Source organism: Fusarium graminearum, chromosome 3 (genome assembly GCF_000240135.3).
Source record: "Fusarium graminearum PH-1 chromosome 3, whole genome shotgun sequence".
Taxonomy (NCBI): Eukaryota; Fungi; Ascomycota; class Sordariomycetes; order Hypocreales; family Nectriaceae; genus Fusarium; species Fusarium graminearum.
The window spans coordinates 2495571-2520035 of record NC_026476.1 but is presented as its reverse complement, the minus strand read 5'-3'; the positions used below and the strand labels follow the sequence as shown (position 1 = coordinate 2520035).

Genomic DNA, 24465 nt, shown 5'->3' with positions numbered 1-24465 from the left:
GCGGCGCCAAAGAAGCTAGAACGCCGAGCGCCAAGGGGTACACAGTGGAACAGACGGCAAGTGACGTCATTGTATCTGAACCAGAAATTAAGAAAGAACATTCCCGAGACCAGAGTCGTGGCCTTGTGGCGCCTGCCCAATTTTGTTTGTCATTACTAGAGTAGAAGGGATGAACCTTTCGATGACCTTAGACTTGACCACGACCTTTTCTCTTTTCATTACACTTGTGCACTGAAGCGTGGTACAATATACGTGATTCTAGCAACAACATTTGCCAAGCAGACCTATTGCCAAGGTGCGACTGATCAAGTGGCGTACACGACCGTGACACGACGACTACGATATCTCATCACTATAAACAAAGCCATCTGCATAATTTTTTCAAGTTCCTCTGTCCATAAACCACCCTAGAGAAAGACATCAAACCTTCCCGCTCCCGCAGAGGAGTCGCAGTACTGCTGTCATGGATTCTCAATCAGAAGACGGCAATAAGCTTAAGCTCGAAGTATCGCAAAAGTACAACAATGGAGAAAACGAACAACACCCCCCAACAGTAATTACAGATGACCATGGAGATCTCGCCTTTCCCGCCGCCGTTCCACGCCCAATCCTGTCACCCGAGAGCCCATTATCGCCGAGAAGTCACAAAGAGGCTGTTACCCCCAACGCTGCCCCAAGCGAAGACCGTGAACCAACACGGGTTCTTTCACAACCTGTGACCGTATCAGAAACTCCTGGGCATGTATTGTCAAAAAAGTCATCAGTTCCCAAGGACCGACCCAAGCCGACTAAGACATGGCAAACCGAACAACCTAGGCGCGATCATCACCGCCATCACTCATACTTTCGACCCAGCCCAGCCAGGGCTGGCACATCATATCTGAACAAAGCGATTTGGGAAGGCCCCGAGAGTACAGCACTTGACTCCAGAAGAAGTTCATCGTCATCGTCCGACGAAGAGCAACGACCGACCAGCCGGCGGGAACCACCAAGTGATAGAGACCGGAAGAAAGACAAGGCATCACATAAAGACCTGGATGATGATAAATATGGTCACTTCAGTGTCGGTAACCAGAATTACCAAACATCTGGAAAGGTCAAGAAGGATGGACGCTTGCGAATCACTGTCAATGAGACCGCAGGCACTGGATATCTTAGTAAGGCTCTCGGTGCAGCTGTTAGCAAGGTGGCACCCCCAAGGGTGGAACAAGCCGAAAAGCCATCCAACTTGACAATTCCCGAGAGCCCACGTCGATCGTCCTCTGTGACAGCTGTGGCGGACCGCAGACCCCAGACACGCCTGAACATTGTTATCATGGTTATTGGTTCACGAGGAGATGCCCAACCATTTCTAAAAATCGGCAAGGTTCTCAAGGAGGACTACGGACATCGAGTACGCATTGCTACACACCCAGCGTTTCGTGAATTTGTGGAAAAGGACTCGGGCCTCGAATTCTTTTCAGTTGGAGGCGACCCGTCTGAACTTATGGCCTTCATGGTTAAGAATCCTGGTTTGATCCCGACTCTTGAGACATTCAAGGCTGGAGATATTGGTCGAAGACGAGCTGCCATGGCTACTATGTTTGATGGTTTCTGGCGTGCGTGCATCAATGCCACAGACGACGAGTCGGACCGTCAGAACTTGAAGATGATGGGTGAGAAGGATCCCTTTGTGGCAGACGTCATCATTGCCAACCCACCAAGTTTTGCACATATTCACTGTGCTGAAGCGCTCGGAATCCCTGTTCACTTGATGTTTACCTTTCCTTATACACCAACGCAAGCGTTTCCACACCCCTTGGCGAGCATCAAGAACTCCAACGTGGATCCAGGATACACCAACTTCATCTCATACCCCTTGGTTGAAATGATGGTATGGCAAGGCTTGGGAGATCTGGTTAACGAATTCCGTGTCAAGACCTTGGCCCTAGACCCGGTATCAACTCTCTGGGCACCTGGTGCGACCTATCGTCTGCATGTGCCTTTCACGTATTTGTGGTCACCGGGTCTTGTACCCAAGCCGCAGGACTGGGGCAGTGAAATTGACGTAGCTGGCTTCGTGTTCCTTGACTTGGCCTCGACCTTTGAGCCACCAAAGGAGTTGGAAGACTTCATCGCGGCTGGAGACACCCCTGTTTACATTGGATTTGGCTCCATTGTTGTCGATGACGCTGACAAGTTCACCGAAATGATCTTCAAGGCCGTTGAAATGGCAGGTGTTCGTGCTTTAGTGTCGAAGGGCTGGGGTGGACTTGGAGGAGATGACGTCCCAGAAAACGTCTTCATGCTCGACAACACCCCTCACGACTGGCTTTTCCCACGAGTAAAAGCTTGTGTAATTCATGGAGGTGCGGGCACAACAGCCATCGCGCTCAAGTGCGGAAAGCCAACAATGATTGTTCCCTTCTTCGGTGACCAGAATTTCTGGGGCAAGATGGTGAGCAGCGCTGACGTCGGCCCTGAACCGATTCCCTACAAACATCTAGACGCAGAGAAACTCGCAGAAGGCATCGAGTACTGTCTCTCGGATAAGGCAAGAGAAGCTGCGGAAAAAATCGCTAAGCGAATTGCAGAAGAGGGTGATGGTGCTGAAAATGCTGTCAAGGAGTTCCACCGACAGTTAAACCTCGAATCTCCTAGCATTCTGCGATGCTCCATCCTCAAAGACCGCACTGCTGTTTGGGAAGTCAAAGGAACCAATATCAAATTGGGTGCCTTGGCTGCTGACATGCTTGTTGATAACGGGCTGCTGACCTGGAAGCGCTTGAGACTCCTCAGGCATAAAGAATGGAATGATTTCGAAGGTCCTGGAGAGCCTGTTACTGGGATTGCTGGTTCCATTGCTAGCACAGTAGGTGAAGCATTCCACGGCGTTGCTAGCGTTCCTTACCATTGGGCAAAAAGGTCAAAGTCGACCAGAAGAAGGAAGAGCGTAAAAAGATCAAAGAAATCCAAGAAGACCAACCAGGAAATACCGCAAAACGATACAGCAGTTCCCGAAAACACAGCGGACTGTGCTTCAATACACACCGAGATGACAGCCGAGGAAGCAAGCGGACAGTACGTCGGCGATATGGCGAGTGGCGTTGAAAGGACAGCTACAGCTATCGCCAAGGCGCCAGTGGACCTCTCGATGGCTCTGGCACAGGGATTTCACAATGCCCCTCGACTATATGGCGATAATACGGTACGACGACCCATTCGAATAACTGGCTTTCATTCTGGACTCCGAGCCGCTGGGCACGAGTTTGCCTATGGTGTCTACGATGGTTTCACAGGAGTTGTTCGTCTTCCAATCCGCGGAGCAAAAGAGAACGGGCCGATTGGATTTGTCAAGGGCACAGGTATGGGCTTGACAGGACTAGTACTCAAGAATCTGTCTGCTATTGTTGGTCCGGTCGGTTACACGCTGAAGGGCGTTGTGAAGCAGGCCGAGCGATCCAAGACGCCCCAGAAATACATCCGTCGGGCTCGTATGGCTCAAGGACAGAGAGAGTATAATGCACTCTCAGAAGATCACCAGAAACAACTGGAAAAGGAGATAATGGACGGATGGCATGTCATGAAGGAGCTGAGAGAGAAACTCCAGGAGTTGGAGAAGCAGCGTGGTATCGCCGGGCAGATCGACCGGGTCCTTATTGATACCGAGGTCATGTTCGAAGACGTGGACACTGCCAAAAGGTCGTTGGAAGCGCTCAAGCAAGGAAAGGATCTTGAGGATGTGGTAGATCCTGACCGAGATCGAGGTCGTGGTGAAGGAAAGTCTGGCCGGGATCGAAGCATGTCGATTCGAAGATCGTTGAACTTTACAAAGAGATATGGGGAGAAGAAACGCCTCGCATCGCTGGCTGATGCCGATGGTAACATGGCCGAAGGTGGGGCTGAAGGAGCAGTCCCTTCTGGAACGGATAGATTGACCGCGCCAGCGAGGTAGAATCATTTACTCATGAGGGATTGCATGGCGTTGGGTTGCTGTTGTTTTTGAAGGAATATAGTATACGTATACCCCGATCGTGCGGTCTAGGCTGTAATTGTAGTATAAGTTTTAATTAAAAATGAATAATATTCGAAGAAATACCCCTTCTGCATGTTCGCGTTAGTGGATTGAAATTTGTGTCTTGTGAATGTCTAGTCTAGTAGGTATGATGTGAGGTTGCAATAGGTGTTTACCGAAGCTCAAGTTGCTTCTTACCATGAAAATACAAAAGCGCCGTTCTGATGAGCAAATAGGGCGAATTAATATTGCAATGCTGATTTAATTGTCTCAACGTCTTCGATCATGATCTCGATGGCTTCGGTGTCTGTCGTCTCTGTTTCTTTCGCGGTCTCGATCACGATCACGATCACGGTCACGGTCACGGTCGCGATGCCCATGCCTACTGTCTCGATCCCTTTCCCGCTCACGATCGCGCTTGTAACTGTCTTCATGTCGACGACCTTCCTTTCGTTTACTCTCTTCTCGGCGGTACTCGTCCAGGCGTGGTCGCCTGTTCTTTTTCCCGTTCTGATTCCACCCGCCGAGGTCCTCCTCCCCTTTAAGTTCCTTGGCACCAAGACCGAGCCGGTTTGGACGTCGCTTGACTTCTTTTACTGTGCCGCGAGGCTTACCATCCCAGCCCATACCTCGTAGGAGAGCTGCGCCAAACTCCTCTACAGGCATGGCTTCATAGTCGTCCAGAGTAGACGCTTCGCCGGCATCTTGGATGTCGCGTTGGTAGGCGTCCTCTTCGGTTGGATGGATAACCTTTTCCTCTTCCTCCTTCTTCCCTAGTAGCGCATCTATAGCTTCATCGTCTGCTGATCGTTTGGGAGATGGTTTGGTATCGTTATCGTCCTGGATGGGGGTCTTTTCGTCGTTGCGGTCCAGATCGGCATCCTGTTTGTCGTCCTCGGTCTTCTCCTTGATTGTCAGACCCCATTTCAAACCCTTATCCTGGTCTGCAGGTTCTGTTTCGACTGTTGTTCCGGCCTGTTGAGCCCTGGCCTCCTCGGGAAGCAGATTCTTTCCCTTTCTCTGCGCTTTGGCCTCTGATCTCCAGTCGCGATTGGCTTGTCGAGCAATCACGTAGTCCTTTTTCTCTGTCCTTAGGTCCTTCGCTTTGCGCTCTGTTTCTGCGCCCTCGGCACCGAAGCCAGTGATCTTTTCATGCCGTCCACGGTGGTCATCTTGGTCGTCTTCGGAATCAGATGCTCCTCCTAGAGCGTGTGGTCGCGGTCTCTTCCCTAGTGACGACGGCGGATTTGGTCTTGCGAGCTTTTTTGAATTGCTGTTATTTGAAGGAGCACTGAATTTGATTGCTATCCGTGGTGCTGCTGGTTTGTTTTGTTCTGACATTTTTGGCAAGTCGTTTTGTTGATAAGCGCAAATACACATGCATCTATGTCGAGGCAGAGGAGATAGATAAATTTTGAAAGACGTCAGAAGCAGGCAGTCGTGAGTCTTGTGGCGCATGCATAGGTTGTGGCGGGCCTATTCTTCTTGGAGAGTGGCTGAATGACAAGAGGTACTTATGAAGAAGTACCTTATTGAGGACCCGATCAAGCGGTCAATGCAGAATCAAAGTCGCTACGTAATAAGGCTCATTGTTAAGTAAAATGTCAAAACATCATGCAGTGCTGAGATAAGAAGCTACTTCTTACGAATTTGAAGGACTATCATTGTGTGCAATATCGCGAAATGAAGGCCATCATAACTTAGTACCAGGACAGACTTTGGGATATACGTTAGCACATGCCTGAAGGCTCAATGCCCGGAAACGATAAGTTCCTGTGAACTGTACGTTGATTTCCTAGCTGCCTAGGTATCTATAGGTAGTGGTACACTGTTTGTTATTGATCGCCCTAGATGAAAGCATGGATTAAGTGGGAGAGAATATGATATTCAGTCCTGTGGATGACAGGGTGGAAGAGGATTGAAAGAAAATACTGTATATGGTACGGATAATTGCACGCAAAATGCACTTTCGCCTTCACTTACACGTACACATGCACATGCACTTGCTTATTTTTATAGGTTACAAGCATGAGAAAGGATACATACAGTAGTCTAATGTACGTGGTGGAGATTTAAATGACTGTTCTAACAAATATGAGCGTAGTGGACACGGTGCTTGACATGCACCAACATACCGTGCTGTCCTAGGACTTCTACCCCTTTTTCTGTAGCCCCTCGCGCTCGTGAGTGCACTTGGCGCAGCGGTTGGACAATTTTAGCACAGTGCAAACAATAGATGTTGGACCAGAAATTTGAATCTCGTTTTCCACAAACCTTGGCCTTATCCCAAACCTTGATCCTCACTTCTCCTACCCACCACTCGCGCTACACCCACTATTTGCTGCAAGCCTGGTTGATTGCCCCCCCTAATCCACCGCCAGTCCCGCACTCTCTAGTCTCTTCCGATACCTTCCCCAGCGTTCAATGTCCCCCATGTACCCGTGCTTCACCTAAACTCTACTGCATTCAGCGCTTTGAGCTGCAAACCACCAAAACACCACAGTATCGTCTCCCCAGAGACAGAAAATTTGACGCCCTCCAGCGACGTCGCCCTCAACATCGACACCCCAAAATCAATCAACAACAACCTTTTTCATCGTCAAAAACCTGTGCATTCATCTCAGGAGACTTCAAATTATTTCTTGCAACGTCCGTTTCACCCCAAAACGGATGTCGCGGCCGTCGATGCTATGACTGAGGTCGGAGCCGCCGATCTATCAAGGCTGCTTCAATCAAAGCGCAATGAGTGCAGGTTAGTATAAGCCCAAACGAAAGAGCTAATTTTTCCGATCATGGCGATATCTTTTTCGGCGTGCTAACTTGCCTCAGTTCAATTGTGACGTCGCGGAAGCGAAAGCTTCGCGAACTGTTCGTTGTTGCGACACAGTCCGAGGGTCTGCCGCACCCAGTCTTGACCAACCCAGACGCGCCGACCACAACACCAGCCGAATGGCAATTCTTGCAAGCCAACGATATCAACCAGTACGTTATGCAAATTGAACACGCGCTTTTTAGAATTGATTTCCGCGTGCATCGTGCCGCCAATGCCTACAACATGCTAATGCCAGTATAGAAGCAAGACGCTCAATGAAGCCAGCATCCCCACGAGGCCAACCTTTTCGCTAGAAGTGCTCAAGAAATCTCTGGCAAAGTCGATATTCATTGCGAATGAATCTGTGCCGAAGCAAACGTCGGAGAATTCAAATAAATCTCATGTAACGGATGCGCAGGACGAACAACAGTCTAACAGGGCATCTTTATCTACAAAATCCGATGCTGCTGCTACTTCAACAAGACCTAACACACCCGAGACTTCAACAGAGTCAGCTACAACCGCCAATCCTGTTCCTCCACCTGCCAAGAACACTCAAGCTGTACTTCCACCTGCCGATGCGATTGAAAAGCCGATACCGACAACCTCTCCAGATGTTCCTGCTTCCACCGGCGCCAATGCGAATTCGATAACGAACGAAGAGGACCGTAGCGACCCAAATGAAGTCGCATCGGTACCGCGCCAACCTCAAGTCACCTTTGAGACAGGAACAAAGGGCGAGCATGTTGAGACTGGAACATCGTCAGTGAAGTCTGGTCATGGGGTTGGGGATTCTGCTGTAACCACAGGTGTTCCCTCAACAGTTAAGCCCTCTGCCGATGTTACTCGTTCCGCCGACGCTTTATCTTCGCCTGGTTCAACGGCCCAAAGTGCGACTACACCTGCGGTGCATGATGATGCTTCTACAGATACGAGTCCGGAGCATGAGGGGCCACAGTATGTCGAGCCAGCAGAACAGAAAAAGATTGAGGATGGTACCCATGAGAGAGACACAGACAAATACCATCAGAGTCATCAAGACGGTGATATTCGAGCTCCTTCAACCAAAGACTTGGAAGACCGTGTATTGGAAGCACCCCCTGACTCTGCCGAAGCCCAGCTTCTCCAAGAATCTATCCGATCGAATGTCGCAGCGGAGAACGAGGCAGCACTGAACTCAGAAAGCACTAGCCAGGAGGCAGACACTGCCATATCAGCGCCAGTGTCCGAGGATGTTAACATGTCGGATGTTGACGACAGGGTTGTCAAAGCTGCGCCCACGGTTGGAGAAAAGGTTGAGGAGAAGCGTGCCCAACAGATACTCGATACTGATGCGAAATCCGCTTTAGCAACCGGTGCACCTGCAGAAATTTCAGGTAGTAAGGAAATTCCAGACAGCCAAGAAGAGGCCCCTGAACAGATGGATGTGGATGCTCCCGAACCTAAAGCAAGTACTGAAAGTCAAATCGGAGCGCCCATATCACTTGAGAAGTTGGATGCAGCCGACACCGGTCCGTCCTCGCCTACACCTGCACATATAGCTGAGGTCGCTACACCCCCTGAGCCAGTTCGTCAAAATTCGCCGCCCAAGGCTGAGCGCGCTGTCACTAGGGTTTCGTCTGGGGCAATGCGTCCAAAGTCTGTCAGTGAAATTGTTGGCGTGACCCCTCGTCAAACCCCGACGCTGGAACACATTTCTACCAATAAGAGCACAAACCATCAGCTGACTCCTTTAACTTCTACTCCCAAATCACCAACCCTAAGACACCGTCACATTTCCGCTCATCAAAGACAGGCATCTCGCAGTCAGCCCTCGACGGTTGTGTTTGGTAAGCAGTCCAAGAAGGGCGAAGAAAAGTCGATGGTGACCAGCCAACATGACACGATTCTTCCGACCGAAGACTACTACACCCCTCTTTTTGTTCAGGGCTTTGCTGGCAGTTCATCGTGGATGCAGCCGATCGAGAAAATCTTGTATACTGCCAACAAGACAGTTACAACGCCGGATGCCAACCTGGCCATCCAGGACCACCAAGCATGCAAAGTTTTGAGGCGCGTCTACCATCTTCAGCAGCACGATAAATGGTCTCTGCGGCAACCCAAACGCTGTCCTGAGCCCACTCGACCCCCGTCTCACTGGGACGTTGTGCTTCAAGAAATGAAATGGATGCGAACAGATTTCCGAGAGGAACGAAAATGGAAGAGAGCTGTAGCCAAGAATCTTGCATATGCTTGTGCAGAATGGCATGAAGCTACCCCTGAGGAGCGGAAGACACTGCAAGTCCAAGCTGTTGTACCCCCCAAGATGAAGCCAGCAAGCGATGTCGCCATGGTTGACGCCGAGGGCACAAACCATTTAACCCCCGATCTCGTTTCTAGCGAAGATGTCGAATCTATCGACAATCTCGATGACCTAATCGAAGACTTTCCAGAGACAATAGCGCCATCCGCCATATTCAACCTTCAAGACGAGGATGTCGTTTTTGGTCTACGCCGAACTGCCGCTGCAGACCAGCTTTTGGAAGAGCTCCCAATGTTTGGAGCACCTCTTCAGGTCCCCAAGTTCGATCTTACAGGCCCCGAATGGGATCCCGACGCTCATTGGCGACGACCAGCTCTGCCCTTGAGCAAGTATGTCGAGGGCCACATGAAGTTGGTTTCAGATGGCCCACCGAGAAAGCGTAGTCGATATAATTATCAGAACGAAGATTCTGACGACGAAGGCGAGGCTGGTTTTGTGAGCAGCGATTCTACACCCAGTCTTCCCCTACCATCAGCCACCGATGAGGTTGCTTTGTTTAACCCTGAGATGAAGCACATTCGCGATCGCTTGTATGTTGGCCATCAATTCCGGCCACCTTCGGAATACCCCATGCCCTCTCAAAGTTTCTTCGAATGTCGCAGCCCATCACAATGGACTATTGCCGAGGACGACGAACTTCGGAGCCTTGTCCGGGAACATTCTTATAATTGGTCTCTCATTTCTAGTATACTTGCACCCAGATCTATTTTCAACTCTGGTGCGGAGAGACGCACTCCTTGGGAATGCTTTGAGAGGTGGATCAATCTGGAAGGACTGCCAGCGGACATGTCTAAAACACAGTACTTCAAAGCCTACATGGGCCGTATCAATACAGCCCAGAACATGATTAACATACAGAACCAGGCGATGGCACAGCAGCAGGTTAACCAAGCCAACGGAGCAGTTACTCCTGGGCGACGAAGGCATCAATCCATTCCCTTCAGAGTAGAGAGGCGACGCAATCAGAAGCATCTCACAATGCTTGATGCCATGCGGAAACTGGCAAAGAAACGGGAGACCACAGCACAGAAGCAGCAACACACGGCATCGCAGAACGCTGCCAACAAAAAGACTAATGAGTCGGCATCGCAACGCCCAACGAAAACACCAGGAGAATACAGTAGGCTACGTTACGAAAGAGATCAAGCTCTGGCAGAAAAGATGGCGCAGTTCGCGTCAAGGCAAGAGGCTCAAAGACGAGTAAGTAACACAGTAGCACGGCCCAATGGAAGCAAAAAGCTGACATCCTCCCAGGCTGTTTTGCAAGCCAGAGCTCAAGGTCAAGCTGCTCAGATGGCGGCTGGTACTCCTGCAGCTGTGCAGGCTGGCCAGAACTCGGCACAAGCTGCTGCTGCGGCCGCCGCTGCGGCAGCGGCAGCCAACGGTATGAACGGTGTTGGCCGTGTTAATGTCCCTAACCAACTTGCGGCCGCCGCTGCAGCCGCTACAGGGCAAGCTCGTCCACGAATGCCTATGCAATCACCTGCTCCTGCTAGCATGGGAGGTGTGCCGGCTCACATGGCTAGTGGACTTGTGCCGCCCAACCAGATGAACAGTGTTCAACAGGCTCAAATGCAGGCAATGCAAGCAATGCAGGGGCAACACAACCGTATGCCTATGCCGAATCCTCCGCCTGATGTTAGCTTGATGATGCGTGCCCAGCGCATCTCCGAACAGCAACGGGCTGCACAGATGCACGCTCAAGGAGGTCCTGGTACCCCTGGTCAAGGGGCGGTAGGCGCCCAGCAGAGTCCTCCTGCGCAGATGCGGAACGCAATGAATGGTGTAAATGGCATCAACAGCAATCCAATGAACCAACAGAGTTTCCTTAATAATGCGCAGGCGATGATGGCTCAGTTCAACCAAGGCAATCTCAGCTCCCCACAGGCTAACGGTCTCCATATGCCATCCGGCCCTGCAGGCTCAATAGCCCCACGACCACAAACGCAACTCCCAGCAGCTATCCAGGCTCAACTTAACCAGCTTGAGGCACAATATCGCGCTAAGAACTCTAGCCTTACCTCTGAACAGGCGCGCCAGATGGCCACGGAACATTTAACACGGCTCATGATGGCGCAACGCTCTGCAATGAATGCTGCTGCTGGCACGGCTGGTGGTCAAGGCGGACTTGCTGGAAGTATTGCAGCCACAACTAGCCCTCACCAATATGCCGCGCTGCTTCGACAACAACAGCAGCAGCAAGCAAGTGCGGCAGCGGGCAGCCCCGGACAACAACATCAGCAACCTCATCAAGCTCAACATCAACCCCAGCAGCAACAATCTCAACAGCAGCAAGCGCAGGCGAAACAACAGCAGCCTCAGCAACAGGTCCAGGCTCACGCTCACGCTCAGGCCCAGCATCAAGCACAGCAGCAGCAGCAGCAGCAGAGACAGGCGAGCGGTAGCGCCACACCCTCGGCTGGCTAGTGGAAAAGTTGGCAAAGTTACAAAGTTTTCTTGTTGGGGGTTCTGGGGCAACGGGGTTTGGCTTGGTTTGGTGTACTTGGAGCGATCGATCTTGGTGTTTGTCTTATCATGAAAAGCGTTTGAGCGAAAGCGGAAGCATAACGATTCTGGCTGTACGATTGCGTAACTGCGTATGAAGCAACGGACGGGTCGAGGTTTGAAGGCATAAGTTGGAGAGCATGTGTAGATTATCCATTAATCATATTAGTTGAAGGCATGAAAATAGGTAGATAGCCTCACAAAGTCCTTACTCGTTTAGGGCAACCAAAATACTTAACCCCCTTATTCAAATCATATTACAATCTACTCATATATATCCGTGACATGTACAATTCCTGACTGACGATAGCGAAATGAAGGGGTCTGACGAAATCGTTTATCTATTATGAATACATTTCTATACAACCAAAATCTAACGCCGGTCATGCACATACATATGATGATACAGTACAGCCCACCCAAGTTGGAATGGGAAACACATGATTCCATCATTCACTATATATATACACCCATTCAGCTAGGTCCACCATTGCCGCCTCTGGAACTGTCTCCCTGAAGAAGCAATCTGGGCTTGATGAAGTCCTCATCGAGATGGTGGAATACACTGGCAGGATCCTCCGAGGTCCAGAGTTGCCGGATTGCATTGGATGCAGTGATTGGTTGACCTCCAGGTGTCTCCGATATAGGAGTCGCGTATGCACTATCAACACGGGATGGAGTAGCAGTGTTGGAGCGTGGAAGTGGTGAGCGGCGAGCTGGAGGTGGTAAATCGGAGACGTCAATGTCGCTACCGATATCTGAATCATCATTATGACGAAGAAGGTCAGATCTCTCGGGTATAGAGTTCTTTCGTACTTTGCTTGTAGGACGGCCGCCCGTGTGCGGAGACGAAGCGCCCGACACATAACTAGCAGATTGGCCTGCTTCGAGGCTGCCAAGGGCGACGCTGCCGTTCCTGCGGGGATTGTAACCAATGCCTGTTCCTGATCGTTTGACTTGAAGACCTCCGCCAAATGTTTCGATGTCAAATTCGTCATCGCTGTCAACCTCTTCAACAACACCGGTACGGATTCCGAGAATCTCAAGCATACGAGCGGTGGTGCCTCCAAAAATGATGACGGTGAGCACAACCACGACTAGAACAGTGGCCCGAAGTGCAGGGGAGTTCTCGCCAGTGAGTAAGGCAGCCAGGGCCACACCGACAGCTCCTCTCAAGCCAGCCCAGTAAAGCATAGCCTGGTAGTTGTAAGGCAGCTCGTCACCAACCTCCTGCCCTCGTCTACCGGCACGGTATCGGATGAACCAGTTAATAGCCTTGGACAAGGGGAATACAGCGACCCATCTAGCAGCACAAACGGCCAGGATAGTTACGATGATGAGAGGAGGCTGGAACTGAAGATGGTTGTCGGTGAAGAGAGCCAGTCCCAGGTAAATAAAGATGAAGTTTTCAGACAACTGCGACAAGATCTGAAAGATGAACTTGGTGGTAAGCTGAGTTCGTCGCGACATGTTAAAGTAGGCATAATGCTTGAGGGTAATGCCGCAGAAAAGCAACGACACAATACCTGCATAGAGTTTAGAATCTGGGTGGAAAGATGGACTCGAGGTGACATACCGGACATGTGAAGGCCATGAGAAAAGAAGTAAGTAGCATAGGGAATCAGAACCATCAAGCAACTCTCGATCTTGGGGGTCCTGCGGAGGTAGGTGAACTTGAGCAGAAGCGCTGTGGCTACACCGACAAGAAAGCCTATGAACAAACTGCAGAAGAAGACCAGCAAGAAGATACCTGTACCTTCAAAGAAACTGATGATGCTGAGGCCAGCAGCCTCGCCCTTTTTGTACTTTTGCGCAGTTTCGAAAATGACAATGGCAATGGCATCGTTCAGGATGGATTCTCCAAAGATGATGGTGTACAGCTTGGGATCGACCTTGTAAGCGTTGAAAATAGCCAAAATAGTAACAGGGTCGGTAGCAGAGAGAGTTGCGCCGACTGAAATCGCATCGACAAAGGACATTTCCAGGGATCCAGGAATAAGAGTAAACAAGTACAGGATGAAGCCAATAACAACAGCCGACAAGAAGGTTCCAGCAAAGGCGAATGTCAAGATAGTACCAATATTCCGGAAGAAGTTGGCCTGATGCAGCTCATAGCCCGAAGAGAGAATAATCGGTGGCAGTAGCAGATTGAAGAAGATCTGGTAGTCGAAGCTGATCATGGTTCGGATGGAGTCGCCACCAAAAATCATGAGGACGAGCCCAACAACCATTCCTATGAGAAAAAAGGGTGTAAGTATTTGATCGCATGACGACGGGCTTCTGGATCATACCGGCGAAAATAGATATAACGGTTTCATGTATAGCAGTGACCTTCTTCATCTGGAGCATATAGCTGGTGAAGAAGGCGACGATGAGCAGCATAATCGAGATAAAGAGCGCCCATGCTGCGAACAGTTCCTTCTGGGCAGAATCGCCCTCTGGAGGTCATCGTCAGTAATTGTCCAGGTATATCGAATCGTCCATGTCTTGCGTGGGGAAACACACCCTCGGGGTCGGTCTCTTCTTCATCGGTGGCTCGCTCTATGTTCAATACGTCAGCCGTTATGTCGCGGAAGTCAAGTCAGACCGGGATATAGCATACTAAGGAGCTCGAAGCCCATTCCGACAAGTTTTGCCGAAGCCATTGCGAAAGAACCGTCCGTATACGAATTGACGAAAGTCGTGGAAGTGTTGGGGATTATATCGCGATCGCTTCGCTTAGGGCGAGATCAAGTGGGAGACTCCCTGCGCGAACCTCGTAAAATGCGATACTGAGAACATTCGCAAAGGAGCGAGAGCGCGAGAGAGAAGCAGTATTCGGATTGTACAGTTGGTGATGACGCGGAAAAGGCAAGGGAGACGATGTCAAGGCAGCGACTATTGGAAACGTCAGAAGAAAGAAGTCGATGTAGCTGTCTGTATCTGGGTAGAGAGGGATGGTTGGAATATGCGATGGCCCTGCCCTGGAAGCTTGGATCCAATACCTAAGCTCAGGTGGGCCAGCAAGTAGTCAAGATAGGCGCAGGAGATGAAAGGCGACAGCTTTCAATAGAGCAATACTCTGATTGGCTACTCATTGCCGTCATTAATTGATGCCTACCTCTTTACCTGGGGTCAGCCATGGCTTCTGTGTTATTGACAAGTAGCACAATTATTTGGAATGTCATCAGATCAAGCTCAGGCCTGATCCTTCTACTCGATCATACCTAATAAGCTTGAATTTGTCTATGTACACCTTTTGAAGTGAGGTCGTCTAGAGTCTTTTGTCAAGGGGTCTAACTCAGATACTACATACCAACCCAGCACGCTCCAGTTATTCACTAGTACCAAGACAACCAACACCAACCTCTATTTGATATATGGACAAAGAACAGGTAATTTGGCAGCCAAACAAAAGCGATAGGACTTTGAATAGGATAAACTGCCACAACTTGTACCCTGTGATCTCAAACAAGAACTCGATCTTGAATGGTTGTGCAACTCCATGCAAGTCAGCGGGGCTCATCGGCTGTCCGTGCCCATGCCAGGGCTGTTGGCGGGGGACAGGACATCTTTAATGAGGCTCTTCAGTGGCTCCATCCACTAAATCCTACTGGAACTAAACCCCCGCGACAGAGACCACGTCCACCTAAGACAGAAGCTCGTGCAGCTCCATACATAAACATTTCAAATTGGAACCGCAAGGGATAATCTTCACTCAACGTCAACACTGTCGCATCTACCTCTTACCTACAAGACTCGACATTGAATACTTCTGTTTTCCAGCTGTGGACTCCGCGACAATAATGTACCATCTCGCCAAAGGACTCTACCTCTATGCAACGAGTAAAGAAGGTCGGTACAAATACCTACCGCCTCTCTTCTTTGGAATTAGCCTGTGCTAACATCTCCCTTCCAGAATACTCGGTCATTCTTCTAGGTCTCGACAATGCTGGCAAAACAACCTTTCACGAACAAGTCAAGTCTATGTTTTTACCAAACAGACCCGATCCGAAACTCAAAACAGTACCTACCGTGGGTCAGAATGTTTCAACAATACCGCTGCAGGACATGTACCTGAAGTTATGGGACGTAGGCGGACAGCACTCCCTGCGCAAGCTTTGGGAGAGCTACTACACGAGTTGCCATGCTATAGTCTTTATAATCGACAGCACAGATATCGGTGACGGGAATATCGAGCACGACGAAAACCTGGGCAGGTTGGAGGAATGCCGTCTCGTCCTCGAAGACGTTCTACAACACACCGAGACCGAAGGCGTACCACTTCTCATCTTGGCAAACAAGCAAGACCGTGAGGACTGTGTCGAGACAATACGAATCAAGGAAGGTTTAGTCAAGAAGGTCATGGAGGGAGACAAGGGCTCCGCCGTTCGCGATTCGCGTGTGCTGGCTCTGAGCGCTCTGACAGGCGACGGAGTCCGAGAAGCTATCGAATGGGTGAGGACACGAGTGCAATGGAACAAGGAGTCTCGGCCGCCCGTTATGCGGTAGCTAATCGACCTTGAGGGTTCTTGTGTGCAATTAATGTGGCTTATGAGCGATGACAATGACTGGGATAGACCGGTCTGGCTGGCGTATGTACTTGGTGTTGGTTTGAGCATCAGTAAATCACTTCTATGAATCTCGAAGCATGGGGAGCACATGGTAATCTCTCTGCGGGGTATCATGGTTTCTATTTTCCTTATTCTTATTGCTTTTCATCGGCATTGAGCTGTAAGTGTTAGCGTCACCTATCGTTCTCGGCCGTCAACTCTGCCATGAGCCCTCCCTTGTCCCTTCGCTTTGCGTCCTCGGCAAGCTTGTTATCCACAATGTTAGAGAGATCCTTGGATCGGTTGAGCGCACCCTGAGCGCACTGGATGAACAACGGCGCATCCAGGGCCTTTCCTCCTAGTTTGGAGATCTGGCTGATCTCACCGTGCTTGTTGAGACTGTATGTGCAGTGGGAAACGCGCATTTTCTCCTCAAGCCAGTTGGTGTCGACAAGAACTTGACTTCCGTCCTCGCCATAGAAACTGTACGTGACGCAGAATGGGGAATGGAGCCAGCTCAGAGGCACGGGCTCTCTCTCGGCAGGTGTGTAGATAGTGAGAGTTTCCCCTTCGATGCTTGAATCAGGCTTACGGAAATGTCGAAGGGCTGCAATAACGGCTACGCAGGCAGCATCTGTAAGGTTGCCATCGTGGGCAAGGACATGAAGATCAACTCGAATAGACCAGCACTTTTTGCCGGCGATGAGACATAGTGATTCGGTATCCAGGGCACCCGATCTCCTAATTGTCTTCTCAAGAAGCCTAGAGAGAAGAACCTCCTCGAGTGAAGGGCGGTTGACCTCATATGAAGGAGCAACCATGGGGCTGAGTTCTGATGTGATTGTAAAAACTCCGTCAAAAGGACGGTCTGTGTATGGCACAGTCACCTCAGCTGAGACCTTGGCTAGTACCCTGAGAAATGCGTCAGCGGTTGTTTAGATTTTCTCGACGATTCTTGTTTTACCTTGTTTTTCCATATTTCACCTCTGCCACTCCATACTCATCTCCAAAAGTGATCTCAAGAGGTCGGAATTCGTCGAATTTGCGCCCATCTAACCGCAAACCCTCGTTTAGGGCCTGAGCAAGGAATGTCTTCTCAGAGAGAGAAGGCTCGGCTTCACGCGGCATGGCTGGATGTTATTTTTATGTATAAAAAAAAATGTCGTGAAAGCATTGCTGTGTCTATAGGATGCCAAAGCGTAATAGACAGAGACAAACATTGAAGAAATTCTGCCGGGCGGTGAATCGCCACTTATGGCATGGCACGTCTGCTTCTTGAGTGAGCACGCATCGCGTCGGCAGTTTCCAAGACTTTATATCAACAGTAAAACTATAATTCTTTCAATAAAAAAGATCGAGGAATTGTCGCCATGACTACCGCTCACAGACCTACATTCGATCCGGTTCGTAAATCTGTTGTATCAAAACAGGCGCATGCTGACTTTTGCAGGCCCGTGGCAAAGAAGCCCTCCGTGGCCCTGCCTACCATCAACGCCTTCTACCAGCCCATACCCAACTGAAGTATCGTCAGGCTGGTCAAGGTGGCGACGCTGACGAACCTACCCGCGACCTCGCTGCCGAGCTCCTCGCCGCTGAAGCCACCCATTTCACCAAGAAGAACGGTGCCCCTGCCCTGATCGACGATGCCGATGAAGACGACGAGGCCAGCGTTTCTGGTGGCGCCAAACGAGCGCTTCCAAGCGGCGATGGAGAGGGAGAGGATTTAGAAGCGAAGCGACGACGGATATTAGCAGAGACAAGAGATATCGATGCCGATGACGACAGTGAGGAGGACGAGGAGGATAGCGACGACGACGATGATAGCGATGATGATTCCGATGCGGAACTACAGAGAGAGCTTGATCGCGTGCGAAGAGAGCGAGAAGAGAGAAAGAAGAAAGAGGTATGTCTACGCGATCGTTCAACATTGCACAGGCTAGGACTAACACACATCGCAGGAGGCAGAGCGACTCAAAGAAGAAGAGGATGCCCGAGAACGAAACATTGCGCTTGGAAATCCTCTCCTCAACAAGCAAGATTTCAACATGAAGCGCCGTTGGGACGATGATGTGGTCTTCAAGAACCAAGCTCGTGGCACAGAGGAGAAGGGCAAGAAGAAGGAGTTCGTAAACGTAAGTCTTTTTTTCTTACCTGTTCCATTTTTGTGTAGCATCTTGCCAGCTTCTTTCTATATGCATTTTCCCCTTCCTATCTGAAAGATCGTTCAAAATAAGACGACATCCGCTAACTCGAACTCTCTAGGATCTCCTCCGTTCCGATTTCCACAGACGCTTCATGAGCAAGTACGTTAGATAAATGACATTAGACAAACTCCTCCTTTTTAGACATTAGATACCCTGGAAATAAATCAACCGCTTGCCTGCACTTCTTTGTTTGCGTTGTCTGAATCTACAGCTTGCTCGGCGAGAATCTTCCTCTCCAGGCCTTCAAAGGCTCCGAGAACGTTGCCGTACTTTTGGTAGACTCCCTCACGGTAGCCCTCGTCGATTCGCTGGATGTTACCCTCCTCAGTCCATCGCTTGCCGATAAGTTCGTCAAAGGTCTCGTTTGGCTGGCGCTCAAGAGCCCAGAGAGCCTTGTAGGCTCCGCCCAGGGCGCAGGCGTTGCCACCGACGTCGAGCTTGTAAACGCCATCACTACCACCGAGGGATTCTCCAATAACCCGAGCAATGGCTGGGTTTAGAGAGCCACCACCAACGAGGTAAATGCGACGGGGCTGGGCAGGTAGACCAGGTCGAGTGCTTTCGACAAGGTTCTGGGAGCGCAGACGCATGGAGAGAGCTTGGGACTCGACAATGACTCGGGCATCAGTCTCCTTATCCCAGCCACCATTTACCTCTTGAAGGTCGGAGCCATCAGGCTCACACGAGTATCGCCAAGTGCCGGCACGGATGTTTGGCACCACCTCAGTGAGGTAGAAGTACAGACCTAGCTTGCGCCTTTCGTCATCCTTGGCAGCACCGAGGGCGGGAGTGTTCTCAATGGCCTTGTTGAAGTTCTCCCAGCCAGTGGGACCGTTCTCGGGCTTAGGAAGTTGGTCTCGAACTCGCTCGCGTGCCAAACCTCCGTTCTTGTAGCAAAGCATAAACATGTAATGACCTTCTGTTGTGGGGTGGTTGAAGAAGTGGTAAGCACCATCAGGCTTATACTTGGGCGTGTTCATGAGGAAGGTCGTGGAAGTGCCCAGGGAAACAATAGCGTCCAAAGGTCGAAGGGGGAGAGCGAGGATAGTTCCGGGGTTGTCGCCAGTGAAAGGTGTGATCTGGCAGTCGGGGTGGAAGCCATGGCGGTCCACGAAGTAGGGTGAAATAGAACCCAGAACAGCAGCGCCGTCCATGCAGGGCTCGCCGAGTTTCTTCTTCAGGTTGAGGGCATCACGCTTACTACCGGCAGCGAGCTCGAGAAGAGGCTCACTGAAAGTCTGGCGGGACATGTCCCATAAGTTCATGCCGCAGACATCGCTAACATCCATGGGAGCGATGGCACCGAGGAAGACGGATGCGAGCCATGAAGAGACAAGAGAGATGTGAGCAGTCTTTGCGTACATCTCTGGGAGGTCCTTCTTGAGACGCATAATTTGAGTTCCTGTGAAACGCTGAGGTACATGTTAGTATTAGTTCTGATCTACAACCCGAAACTTAACATACATGGTGCGCACCGCTTCCAGTGACCTCGGCGAGCTTCTGGCGGTCGCCAAGCGCAGCATCGAAGGCATCACATTCGGTTTGGGTGCTCTGATCTTGCCAGTTGGGCGACCACTGATGCGAGAGTGCCTGTGGCAGCTGAACAACCAAAGGAAGACGAGGGTCGAGGTGGTGAAGGATCTCGTAGGCGTGGCCGTTCCAGAAGACACTGCCGTGCTGCTGACAAGAGCCACTGATGCCGCGAATATGAGAAAGAGGGACAGGCATAGCCTCGGCCAATCGGTCAAGAACGAGGTCTACAGACTCCATCCACATGGCGACGGGTGCGTAGACCTCGCCTGTCTCCTCGTAGACGTGGACACCTTTCTTGATGCCATATTTGTGGCCAAAGTCCTTGTCAAAATCGACCTTGGCTTCACCAATGACTTTGAGGTCTGAGTCGACGACGAGAGCTGGATATGATGTTAGCTAATTGCCCTGGGAACATATTGCTGAGGGTAGCTGGCTTATTTGACGTGCCTTTTAGCTGCTGCGTCGACAGATCAAAGCCGAGGTACAGAGGCTTAAAGTCCGCAGACTTGTCTGTAGAGTTGTCTCGAGCGAGGAACGGCATTGCAAATTGCTTCAAGTTGATAGATTGGTACGTATGAAATCAGTCAAGATATTGAGAGATAGGAAACTATCCAAGACCGCCAGCTACAGCGACGTTAATGGTAGCAGCTATGACGACAGGGGATGTCAATCGCAGGCCCCGTAAAGATTAGCAGATCTGCCCTGTAAATTTATAAAGGTATGGTTGGCAACACAACGACCAATGAGTGACCAAAGTGTGTAAGTTGGAGGTAGAATTGAGTTGAGTGAGACTGAGGAAAACGCCAGGAAAAAAGCCACGAGCTGGGCTTTATACTGTCGTACCTTGCCTTAGCTGAGGTAAGGTACAGTACAATATGCTTCACTGCCGGTAACTGCATCATGTTAGACCGCCACCCTCAACTCAGCAGGGAAGAACGAGAGATAGACACACTAAAAGAGTGTCTTCAGTGGGTAACATGCATCAGAAAACTTCAGATGGCAACTTGAGGTGTGAGCATAGTAATGGTCTCCAGACTCATGTGAGAACGCCCGAGTTTTAAACACGCAACACTATAAGAATGGCTGGATTTGTTCTTCCTCTTCTTTTCTCTTCAGCCAATTTATCCAAAGTCAAAAATAAGAAGAAAAAACACGCCAATACTGGGCTCAGAGGTCATATGAGCACAGTTGCATGTCCGGGGGTCTATATCCGTATCCCGACATTTTATACTCTATTTCAACAGTTGCTTTGGAGTCCTTGTTCCTGGATTGATAGTGATCAAAATAATAGCAGCCTCCTCTGCTACTTAGGTCATTATGGTTATCTATCATGACATCTTGGTCAATCTTAGCATGCCTATGTTAATAGGTAGTCTTTTCCCTAGAAAGAAAAAAGATGGAGACTTTCTCTCAGTTTCCATCGTCCATATCAACGTGGGGTTTCGTCTCCGCTACAAGTGCTCTGCTCTGCTTTTGCAATTTGGCAATGTCATGTTCCGCGAAACTAACCCCAGTTTTTCGAACCCTGGAGGCTCGACAATATGGCAGCCTGGGGACGAAGGAGGGGCGTGTATAGAAAGGAATATCATCGACCTTACGACACTCAACACCACACAACAAACATTGAGACAAGTCACGATACGGATGAAACGGGTGGAGGTGTGGAACAAGACAACTGTCGATGTAGTTATCAAAAGGAAAGAGAAACTCAATATACTTTAATAAAATATCGACAAACACAGAGAGACGCCTACGCCAAGAGGTCTCCCACTGATCGACGTTGTTATCCAACTTTCGAGTTGCAGGACCTAAGGACATAGAAGACCTCTTCGCCTGCTATACGTTTTGTGAAATAAAGACATCTGCAGGAAATAATTTATTTCCTCTTCAAGGCACTCATTCTTTTCATCAATTCCAGCATTCTGTTCGCATTTAGCCTAAACACTTCAAGAACCATCTCAAATTTCACCCCCATCTCTTAGATCCCGGCCAATAGAACCCGTGACCTCCAAGACTCAATGGAGCACCAATAGGCAACGAGCGCTTGTAACGACAGTCTCGACAGTTCAACAACGTTAGGGGGTGTAACAAAGACCAATTCAGGTGCAGAAGAATTAATTTCTCACTGACTAGCTCAGTCATGATGAACAGCTGTTCCCAAAGGTAAATAGAGACTTGCATACCGTTTCCGTGAGAGATGGGTGGGTGCACAGGCTGTAGTCGGACACTTGACTACAGTCATGAGGCTCAAATGCATGAGTTCATCCAGCTGTTAAAACAAGGTATCCGTTTCTTTTCGTTATCTAATATTCCCTTTCTTGTTGTTTAATCTGCATCTATATATAGAGTAGTCCTTTAACTCCTGTTTGGGGCGCATCCAAGCTGAACACCACAAAGAATGGCATGCATGTTTCTTTTCTTCTCCCTCCTTTGCATTCTTCGCGTACAAAGCTCAATGGGCAAAGCAAACCATATCCAAAGGGCTATCTTATCTGGGTATCGATGCAGTCATTCGTTCTTAGTTGCTCCATCTATGTTGTATAGCTGCGGAAATGTTTTTCGTGCCTACTCTTTCGGGGGGTCTATAATGCCCCTGCATCCCTACATCCGCTCCAAGTCAATTTCTACCACAGCAGGATTCTTTAATCCGGTGAGAAGAGCAATAAAAATAGGTGTGCACTCGTTGTGTATGCACGCATGCATATGCTGTTGGTGTTTCTCGCCCGTCAGGTCAACAGCCACCAGCTATTGCTGTATTCCCATCTCATATTCCTTGACCAGGTAGTCGCTCTTCAGTTCAGCTCGCCTAGCCAGACTCCACTGACCGGCAGCTAAACCTCAGTCGTTAACAAGGTCGGCTTCGGTGGGCCAGAAGGGCAAAGAATGAGAATAAAAATGCAGCACGTGGCTACAATCAACATCAAATCGAGATTCGCTTTGTTGTTAAGCTTCCTCCGTCCTAATTCTTGTTTCTGTTTCTAAGGCCGTCGCCATGGTCTTGGTTGCTGTTTGATTTCAAGCCATGAGCGTGATCGTGGTTCGATTCTGCTTCTGCATCGGACGCATCCTCCTCTGTCTCTGGGGGTAGAACCACAGTACCGGGAATGAAGTCGTCAAACCTGGCCTTGGAAGTTGCCTCCTTTGGTGAGAATCGGATGCGGACCCTTCGCACACCGCGTACCTTGCCTCCTACTTGTGTTCGCACTGCATCTTCGACCTGCTGTGTTGTGTCGACAGACCACGCTCCAGGTACTGTCATCTCAAGATCGACGAGATAATTCTGGCCTGATTTGATGCCGCTCACTTCACGTAGGGCAACCTCATGCCCTTCTGCCACATTTTTTAACGCCTTGTGTGCATATTTTGACACCGAAGACTTGATATCATCATCGATACCTTGGTCCGCTAGTTCACGAAAAGCAGAAACAGTGTTTCCGGCACCAGCTTGAATAACCATGATTGAGATGAGGAGGCCACCGACGGGGTCCAGCCACGCCGCGTTCTCCATCATGTTGGCTCCTATGATGGCAGCCAAAGTGACAAAGCCCGTCAAACTGTCGACTCGATGATGAATAGCGTTTGATGCGAGAACCGAAGATCTGCGTTCGCGCGCAACCTTCATTGCTACGATTGGTCAATTTCCGTTCTTCAATACAGTTGGTCTCATGAGTGGACAAAACTTACTCGCATGATATAGCCATTCCTTAATCAGGATGGTTCCTGCCGCGAGCCAAGCTGCGTGCATGCTTGGAATACCAAGTGCTGCGGCTCCATGAGAATGGCTATGTCCGTGTCCAGCGTGCGCGAGGATGTCATGTGCTGCTTCGGGGTAAAAGTGACCGTAGAGACTGATGCCACTGTCCCAGCCCATGTATAAACCTCCAAACAATAGCATGCTGGAAACACCCAATGAACCTAAACTCTCAACCTTGCCAAAGCCCATAGGGAACCTGTCTGTTGGTGGCTTCAGACTCCATGTGACCGTGGCGAGCGTCAAAATATCAGATGCAAGATCAGTGATACTGTGCCAAGCGTCTGCAGTCATAGCTTTTGAGTTGAAAGCATATCCGCCGGCAAATTTGGCAATTGCCATGCCCAAGTTGGAGACCAAGCCGATGCGAGTGATTCGGACGCCCGGGTCGTCCTTGTTGCCCGATGTTAGGTAGGCGTTGTCGTGATGGTGATGGTGGCCCCCTAAAATGCCATGGCTATGGCTATGGCTATGGTCATGTTGATGACCATCCTTCTGGTCACGACCTGAGTCGGTATGCGATCGTACCTGGGACATTGAAGCTTCAACAAGAGATGGCGTCGATTGAAGTCTGGTGCGAAAAGATGCTAGATGCGGTAGAGAGTTTGTTGAAGGACGAACAAAGGAGATGGTATTTGGCGACGCTTGGTGGTGGGTCGAGAGCTTAGACGAGGCTGCCAGGTATGCACAAGTTGATAGTGCAGCGACGATGGAAGCGCGTAAACGGCGAGGACAAGCGACGTGGGGAAGGCGAGGGCCAGTATTTGAACGCAGAAGAAGCATCTGGCCACGACATGTATTTTGAGGAGAGACACGGAGGACATTAGGGTGT

The 24465-nt window shown here is 50.0% G+C and overlaps 10 protein-coding genes across 10 annotated transcripts; 5 read left to right on the top strand and 5 right to left on the bottom strand.

Moving 5' to 3' along the window:
- Window positions 1–463: 463 nt before the first annotated feature.
- On the top strand, window positions 464–3934 carry FGSG_05514 (uncharacterized protein; the record flags this gene model as incomplete). The annotated part of the gene is made up of 1 exon (XM_011325759.1): window positions 464–3934. One exon carries the CDS (start codon window positions 464–466, stop codon window positions 3932–3934), a length of 3471 nt encoding a protein of 1156 aa, XP_011324061.1.
- Window positions 3935–4264: 330 nt separating this feature from the next.
- FGSG_05513 (pre-mRNA-splicing factor SPP2) lies at window positions 4265–5335 on the bottom strand (the record flags this gene model as incomplete). The annotated part of the gene is made up of 1 exon (XM_011325758.1): window positions 4265–5335. One exon carries the CDS (start codon window positions 5333–5335, stop codon window positions 4265–4267), a length of 1071 nt encoding a protein of 356 aa, XP_011324060.1.
- A 687-nt stretch (window positions 5336–6022) lies between these two features.
- FGSG_05512 (uncharacterized protein) lies at window positions 6023–11535 on the top strand (the record flags this gene model as incomplete). Its single annotated transcript, XM_011325757.1, has 6 exons — window positions 6023–6051; window positions 6166–6177; window positions 6465–6746; window positions 6824–6976; window positions 7068–10308; window positions 10363–11535. 6 exons carry the CDS (start codon window positions 6023–6025, stop codon window positions 11533–11535), a joined length of 4890 nt encoding a protein of 1629 aa, XP_011324059.1.
- Window positions 11536–11918: 383 nt separating this feature from the next.
- FGSG_05511 (uncharacterized protein) lies at window positions 11919–14513 on the bottom strand. The gene is made up of 5 exons (XM_011325756.1): window positions 14216–14513; window positions 14119–14154; window positions 13905–14051; window positions 13190–13846; window positions 11919–13139 (listed from the first exon to the last, which is right to left on the bottom strand). Exons 1-5 carry the CDS (start codon window positions 14256–14258, stop codon window positions 12088–12090), a joined length of 1935 nt encoding a protein of 644 aa, XP_011324058.1. The 5' UTR covers window positions 14259–14513; the 3' UTR covers window positions 11919–12087.
- An 885-nt stretch (window positions 14514–15398) lies between these two features.
- FGSG_05510 (uncharacterized protein) lies at window positions 15399–16104 on the top strand (the record flags this gene model as incomplete). The annotated part of the gene is made up of 2 exons (XM_011325755.1): window positions 15399–15447; window positions 15512–16104. 2 exons carry the CDS (start codon window positions 15399–15401, stop codon window positions 16102–16104), a joined length of 642 nt encoding a protein of 213 aa, XP_011324057.1.
- Window positions 16105–16339: 235 nt separating this feature from the next.
- On the bottom strand, window positions 16340–17273 carry FGSG_05509 (uncharacterized protein; the record flags this gene model as incomplete). Its single annotated transcript, XM_011325754.1, has 2 exons — window positions 16340–17057; window positions 17110–17273. 2 exons carry the CDS (start codon window positions 17271–17273, stop codon window positions 16340–16342), a joined length of 882 nt encoding a protein of 293 aa, XP_011324056.1.
- Window positions 17274–17480: 207 nt separating this feature from the next.
- FGSG_05508 (pre-mRNA splicing factor cwc15) lies at window positions 17481–18530 on the top strand. The gene is made up of 4 exons (XM_011325753.1): window positions 17481–17548; window positions 17596–18048; window positions 18104–18277; window positions 18408–18530. The coding sequence occupies exons 1-4, from the start codon at window positions 17516–17518 to the stop codon at window positions 18459–18461; spliced, it is 714 nt and encodes a 237-aa protein (XP_011324055.1). The 5' UTR covers window positions 17481–17515; the 3' UTR covers window positions 18462–18530.
- FGSG_05507 (uncharacterized protein) lies at window positions 18514–20784 on the bottom strand (the record flags this gene model as incomplete). Its single annotated transcript, XM_011325752.1, has 4 exons — window positions 18514–19761; window positions 19814–20262; window positions 20538–20584; window positions 20726–20784. 4 exons carry the CDS (start codon window positions 20782–20784, stop codon window positions 18514–18516), a joined length of 1803 nt encoding a protein of 600 aa, XP_011324054.1.
- A 415-nt stretch (window positions 20785–21199) lies between these two features.
- Window positions 21200–21604, top strand: FGSG_12751 (uncharacterized protein; the record flags this gene model as incomplete). Its single annotated transcript, XM_011325751.1, has 1 exon — window positions 21200–21604. One exon carries the CDS (start codon window positions 21200–21202, stop codon window positions 21602–21604), a length of 405 nt encoding a protein of 134 aa, XP_011324053.1.
- Window positions 21605–22841: 1237 nt separating this feature from the next.
- On the bottom strand, window positions 22842–24170 carry FGSG_05506 (uncharacterized protein; the record flags this gene model as incomplete). The annotated part of the gene is made up of 2 exons (XM_011325750.1): window positions 22842–23506; window positions 23567–24170. 2 exons carry the CDS (start codon window positions 24168–24170, stop codon window positions 22842–22844), a joined length of 1269 nt encoding a protein of 422 aa, XP_011324052.1.
- Window positions 24171–24465: the final 295 nt, after the last annotated feature.